The sequence below is a fragment of the Montipora foliosa genome, chromosome 12 (genome assembly GCF_036669935.1).
Source record: "Montipora foliosa isolate CH-2021 chromosome 12, ASM3666993v2, whole genome shotgun sequence".
NCBI classification, from domain to species: domain Eukaryota; kingdom Metazoa; phylum Cnidaria; class Anthozoa; order Scleractinia; family Acroporidae; genus Montipora; species Montipora foliosa.
In genome coordinates, this window is record NC_090880.1 from 15,367,743 (window position 1) to 15,375,242 (window position 7,500).

Consider the following 7,500-nt stretch of genomic DNA (forward strand, 5'->3'; position numbering starts at 1 on the left):
GGTGGCGTTAATGACTAATAAATTCATCTTTATCTTTGAGACGTACGACGTTTCTTGCATGAAATTTTTCAGATGATATTTTGATTTTTTTCTTTTTGAAAGCGATTTGGACGATGGGCTGCGAGAATAGCGGAATGTATATATAGTTTCAGAATTAACATTTCGAACCCGAAGCAGACATTTTGACTCTGATATGAAGAAACTGGCTATTATTACTGCGTACTGCGAGTACGACTTTTCCAGACTTTGCACGTGCATCAGCTTTCGATGTCCCCATGCGTTCGCTCAGAACCGAACACTCGTACCCTAATCTAAATGTAGCTAATACGCTAATACCGACCGTCAGATTTGCCTATGCGTAGGAGACTGCGTGGGAAAACATGATTTTCAATCAACGTTGCGAGCTTTTATAGAATTACTTGTTAACCAATACTTCCTATTAAAACCCTTTGATGCCATTTATAGCACAAAAAGTTAGATTACTTTGGATGAGGCATTTATTTCAAATTGGTAACTCGTACACGACTTCGTCCTTGTAGTCAAATATAAGGTCGGCATGCATTGGAGGCTTCAGAGAGGGAGACGCCCAGTCTCTGACCTTCGGACTTTGCCAATTTCAGATAAGATAGTTTTAGATGAAAGGTGAGTGGACGTGTTTCCTCGGGTCTCCTCACTATAGGACACGAAATAGATACAACGCTCCTCCTAATGGGCCATAACACAATGCTACGCCTTGGGTTCCGGTAAGTGGGTCATATGTTGCCATTTCGAGGCGAACGTTCAGTAAGGGAAACTGACTTCTCATTGCTCCAGTAAATTGAATAAATAACTATCTTTGTCCTTTTTTGTTTGTTTGTTTGTTTTTTTTTTGTGTAGGTCACAGTTATATCATCTTGTATCTCATCGTCTACATTGTTTTGGAAAACTTCATCTTCATGAAGTAAGCTTATAAGAAAACGGAATTTTATCATTATGTAGTGTGTTACCAAGTCTCTAATTGCAAGCAAAACAGGAGAAAGAAATTTGTTTTGCCACAAAAGGGAAAAAAATCAGCCTCCAAACAACATCGCCTTTAGACCGTGTAGCTGCAGTTGAAAGAAGAGTTCAGGGAGCCGATTGCTGTATTAATGCATCCATGAGCCGGAGAAATGTTCAAATTTAACCACCAGTCACGTGATCACCAATGAGGTGATGGACCTGCCATTCGTGTTCGGCGCGCTAAAGTATCAGGTCATTTGTTATCATGTGACCAACAATTAGGTCGCACATTGGTCCGACTGATAAAGGCGTTGTGATGACGTCGAAGTATTTTTGGATTGCCAATAGGCCGCGTTAGGTATATCAATATTCACACATGGCTACGAGGCTTCATGGTAAAATTTCCATTTTTTTTGTTTAGAATCTCTCTTGAGATTTGTGAGACAAAGAAAACAGAACTGATCCGTGAAATTTGACCATAAAGCCTCGTAGCCATGCCTATTTGCCACTCTGGGTACGTAGTTCGTAAGCCGCTGTTACAAACTTGTGTGCCCTTGTGTGGGCCCATTTCCATCAGTAGGGCTAACGCTCACATGGTTCATATGGGGTAGATACTTAGCACTTCACATTACACTCTAATCAGTTAAATCTGTTCAAATACAAGTGCTACACGGCCAACGTTTGCAAAAACGTAATCCTTACTTGTACTCGTACATGTTAATTGCCGTGACTTTAACATCTTCAGTTCCCACGGCCTGCTCTCGTCTGACCTTGTAGCTCAGTCGGTAGAACAGCGGTGATCTAACCCGAAGGTCGTGGGTTCAATTCCCACCCTGGTCAGAGTTTTCCTCTGTCCTTGTGTAGGCCCCTTTCCATTAGTAGGGCTAACGCTCACATGGTTCATATGGGGTGGAAACTGAGCACTTCACATTACGCTCCAATCAGTTAGGTCAGTTCTAACGAGTACTCTGATTGGTTTAGCAGCAGAAAGTAGTTCAAACAGGTTTTCAATTGATGTCAACCTGATTTCTCGTGCCCACTGTGGCCATAATCGAAACGCTGCAAAGTTCCGGGAAATCGAGGCTTTGAAGGCAGAAAAAGTTCTGTGGGTTCTACGTTTGTTTTTCTTTGTTGTATATGTCCGCCAAAATTCAACATTGGAATTTGACATCCAAATTTCGAATTTGAGTTTTTATTTTCATATTCGACCTCGAAGTTTATATGGAACATTGAATTTTTGAATTTGACATCGAAGTAAAACAGAACGAATGTACCGTGGGAACCAAAGATGCTGATTGGTAGGTTTGTCACGTATCAATTCAATTTACTGAGTTTTTTTCGATGTCAATCAAACGGGGCATGGACTTAAGTTCTCAACGGCTATGGCGCGTGCTATTCAATCACCCTAAGAGAGAAAAAACCTTTGGCATCCGGGGTAAGCTCAGCGTCAAGCTCAATACTGTGTTCGTCGATGAAATGGAGATAATTAAACTCTGCAAAAGGTTTCGGATAAATTCGGCGAATGGAACCCTTGGCCAGTTAAAAAAGATGGGTAGATTACATCGTGTGGTTGTTACAAAATTTTCCGACTGAATGGTTGGTAACTCCAAATGGCTTATTTGTCGATGATCTGGTTATTGAAACAGTCGGAAAAACATATAATGTTTAAATACACATCATTATTCGCTGCTCTTTTGATGCAAGCAGGGTATATATATTTTTGTATTACTTTAAGTCTGTTTGTGGCAGTGCTGGTGGATAACTTTCAGAGGACTATCACAGCGGTGGAGGTTAAGCCACTAAAGAAACACAGTGGAATGCAAATCAAGAGCGTTTTTAACGATGTAAGTATTTAGTTTGTGTTGCGTCGTTAGACGCTATTCTAGCAGCGTCCAAGCTAAAACTATGGAATATACCGCCCTTGGTAAAAGATCTTAGTCACTAAAACATGAACGACCTAAAACCACCTACAACCACCTAAAACCATCTCAAAAAAATCTACAACCACCTAAAACTACCTCAAAAATATCAACAACCATCTACAACCAACTCAAAAATATCTACATCAACTCACAAAGAATCGAATACCATGTCAAGCAAGCCATAGATGTCTAAAATAAGCGACACAACAATACGAGTGCTTACCATTTACCCGAAAAATCCGGAAATTTCGGTTTAGGTCAAATGAAAAGGTAATATTCCGGAAAATCTTTTCGGAAATCGTGGACAACCTCCAGAAGTAGCCCTCTTTTTCGGGAGAGGACAAAACGCGGAGCCCTACTCCATGGAGTACCCTATGGAGTACCTAAATGGAGTACCCTAAAAATACTATTTCGAATGCATACTGTTGATCCATGTGTAAGCAGCATCTCAAATAGTGCTTACTTAAGCCTCAACACCCATTTTAAACAGCATTGTTCAACAGTATTTAAGTCTAAGCAAAAAGGTTACCTTTGAATTCGATTATTGTTGTGATGGCCGATTACTTCATGTGAGCTAACCTTTTTAAAATGGGTGCTTAGCCTTAAATACTGCATTTTTAGGGTACTCCATTTGGGTACTCCATGGGGTAGGGCTCCGTGTTTTGTCTTCTCCCCTCTTTTTCCGTTCGGAATGGAATTCGGGAAATGCCCTTACCATTTGTGAGAATAGTTCCGTTTCCAGGCCCTTTCTCACAAGATCGAGTAAATATGCGGGTTGGAATGCAGAGTAGTAAAATGGTAAGCTCCATCCTCATCCGGTTGGTCATTAGATTCCGAAAATCGCTTACCTTTATGCAACGGTCATTCCATCCGCATTATTTGGCTAAATGGTAAGCACCCTATGTGTTTACCATTTATTTAGCCAAAGTGTGCTTACCATTTAGCCAAAAAATCCGGAAATTTCGATTTGAGGTCAAATGGAAAGGCAATTTTCCGGAAAATCTTTTCGGAAATTGTGGAAGACCTCCAGAGGTAATTTGTCAGAATCCTTCCGTTTCCAGGCCCTTTCTCACAAGATCGAGTAAATATGCGGGATGGAATGCTGTGTAGTAAATGTAAGCGCCATTCTCATCCGGTTGGTCATTAAATTCGGAAAATCGTTTACCTTTATGCAGCGATCATTCTATCCGGATTATTTGGCTAAATGGTAAGCACCCAAAAATACCGGATCATGAGAATGATCGTGGCATAAAGGTAAGCGATTTTCCGAATTTGTTGAAGAAACCAACCGGATGAGAATGGCGCTTTACCCTGCATTCCATCTTGTAAACCGCGCTAAAATCGCGAGAAAGGGCCTGGAAACGGAACGATCCTGGCGAATTTCCCAAATTCGGGGAAATAAATAACTGCGTGCTGTATAAATGCACGCACGATGGCGTTCGTCTTTAAGGAAGATCCCGAAGGTACACACAGTTCGCGTACAATATTTTGATTGATCATTCTTATATATTCATATTCAGATAAATTGATTTCGTCTAACTTTTATGCAATCTACTCTTTGAAAAATTGATTAAAAAGCGATTTTTAGATATGATGTGCATAGACAGACATACAAAACATACATATTCTGGTACTGACTTTTGTGAATAAGCGAAAAAATAAAAATTCGGAAAATCGCTTACCTTTATGCCACGATCATCCCATGATCCGGGATTTTTGGCTAAATGGTAAGCACTCGTATTGTCGTGTCGCTTATTTTAGACATCTATGGCTTGTTTGAGATGGTATTCGATTCTTTGTGAGTTGTTGTAGATATTTTTGAAGTGGTTGTAGATGGTTTTAGGCGGTTTTAGGTCGTTCCATGTTTTAGTAACTACTGGTAAAAGATTTATGACGAAAAAAAATGCGAAACTACAGTGTGGTGTAAAGCCCCATTTACACGAGCAATTTTTCCTTGACAAGTTTGCCTTGACAAGGAAAAATTGCTCGTGTAGATGGGGAATAGTGGACAAATTTTCCTTGTCAAGGAAAATCTGGCCCGCCAGATTTTCCTTGACAAGGAAAAATTGTCAAGTCAGAAATGTGCTCGTGTATACGGACAACAAGGAAAATGTGACAAGGATATTACTTGTCAAGTGCACTTGTCAAGGAAAACTTGTCATATTTTTCATTTACACTACCAAGGAAAACTTGTCAAGAAAAAAATTGTCAAGAAAAAATTTGTCAAGGAAAACTTGCTAGTGTGTGCAGTCGGCAAGTTTTCCTTGACAAGTGGACTTGTCAAGGATTAGTAATAACCTTGGACACGTCTCTTTCAATTTTCTTCTTAGGCAATTTGTCAATACCTTGCTTGCCAACTTGTAAAACCAAGACTGAACATTAAATTTTTTACGTTTTGGGTTCAATGCGTAGACTAACAAAGGACTGAATGAGTCTGGAGTTAATTATAAAAGGTAAATGTGTAACAGCATCGAAAACAAATTGCACGAAAACATCGTGATTATTCGTATACACGCACACACAATCTTCCTTTGCACTTGGTATTAGTAACATTCCGCGCAAAAATGTATTTCATTGTGATCGATTGATAAAGAAGCTGAAAATGAAGTAACACAGAGAGAACCAATAAAAGCGGCCTCTAAGTGGCGCATTGACAACGACGCTTTGACGCTTATCTTTAAGAAGACAATGATGGGGAAACAGCTTCATTTTCAACAGTTTCAACACTATATGTACACATGCCTGGGTTGTTTTATGTACACATATGTACACATGCCTGGGTTGTTTTACCGAGTTTGTCTGCTAAATGTCTTGTAACAGCACGCACAAAATCATTGACTTTTGTTTTCGTTCTTTCTTAAAGGTTCCTTATTATCTACCCAAAATGCTTCGATGCTGTTATACGTCCCTTTTACTGAGAGATCGAAAATAATTTACACCACACGTTTGTCAAAGAGCGGAAATCGAAATGTTTCGACTATATATGTATAGGTTTCGAAACTTGGCTCTTTTCTATAAACGATATTTGCCAATAATTTGATACATATAGACTACATTCTTTATTTGTCGAGTCCTTAAACTTTTCAAGTCCAAGTTCAAGATCATAAAATCCCGCCTATACGTTGCCGGTAAACTCTGTTTTTAGGTTGAATCCGTTTGAAGCTAGTTTAAATCGGTGATCCTCTGTTTACCTAGGGCGAATACGCACTCAGATGATTACAGAAACTTTTTTGGAGTCTAAACTAAGCCTAGGAAAAAAATAGGGTCAGGCTAGAGTTAGTTTTGGTGTTTATACATAGAGATAGAAAAATAGTTTTTAAAATACAACCACACTTTTGAGTTAACATGTTTCAAACATCATCTTCAGCCATAGTGAGTGTAACATCAAAATTATATATATATATGTATATATAAATATACATATATATATATATATATATTTAACATATAGATCCCATGTTGCCGTGCGTCTGTTCAGTAATAGATCACAGATGACGTCAAAATTGATTTTGAGTTGATAGAAAGCAGTAGCATTATCAATAATTTTGAAGCAAAAAACACCACAATTATCCTGGCAATTTTTAGAAAAACTAAGATGCTTGAAAACATGAGAATTGTTATCCCGGAAAAGGTGCTCATTTACGCGCGGGTAGAAATGCCTGTTGGTTACACCAACGTAGCGAGCACCACGACCCGCACAAGTAAATTTGTATTCCACACACGATTTGAGAGAATCCGGAATGAAATCCTTTGGACTAAAAATGTGGCACAGTTTGAATGGAGAGAAAATTACTCTTTTAAACTTTTACCTTTATGTCAGTTGTGTTATCTATAATATTGTTGGTTAGTTTGGATTTTACCTACTTGTAACGAACATTAAATCTACAAAGAATCATGGTATTGATAGTTATTTAAGCAATAGACCACAAGTTTCTATGGTTTATAGGCATGATAAACCACTTGGGATGTTGAAAGAACACGAGAAGAATTCGTAAATCACGAGCCGCTGTATGTATGTATGTATGTATGTATGTATGTATGTATGTATGTATGTATGTATGTATGTATGAATGAGATGCGTAAGACAGAGCTTGAGGGAAGGTATAGATGTTTTCAGTCATAACTTACCACGACCACGAATTTAACCTATAAGGTAAAAACGGATTCAATCTGAGAACGGATTTGACCGACAACATATGTACAATTTTCAAACAACAAGAGACTAATTACTGCCGATTCAGGTTGAGCGTTTAATGACGTTAGTTATCGCGTTCGTTATCACGGTTGATTTGTTGCGTTGCGGGGCAAATTGTCAGACGTTGCTAGGCGGGGGATGATAGCGTTCTGTATGAAAAAAGGCGCTTTACAGAATGTAAACATGTTGACCGTAAGCAAGAGCGGTCGCTCTTATATCCCAGGAAAACCTTTATCCTCTGACCTAAGACATCTCATCATCGATAAAATCGTTGAAGGAGGAGGTGACCCACTAACAATGATATTTCCCGGTCGATTTGTGGATATTGCGAATGAGCTGAACGTTTCATCGGCTACAGTTTCAAAAATTTGGAAAAACTACTGCGAAACTGGTTCTCTTAGCCCA

The 7,500-nt window shown here is 38.9% G+C and overlaps 1 protein-coding gene across 1 annotated transcript in view; it reads left to right on the forward strand.

Annotated features, from left to right (window-relative positions):
• Positions 1-7,500, forward strand: part of LOC137980131 (cation channel sperm-associated protein 1-like) — a 30,463-nt gene that overhangs the window by 7,828 nt on the left and 15,135 nt on the right. The window contains exons 6-7 of the mRNA XM_068827495.1: positions 877-940; positions 2,714-2,822. Coding sequence (XP_068683596.1) covers positions 877-940; positions 2,714-2,822 — 173 coding nt within the window. The remainder of the gene's footprint in view (positions 1-876; positions 941-2,713; positions 2,823-7,500) is intronic.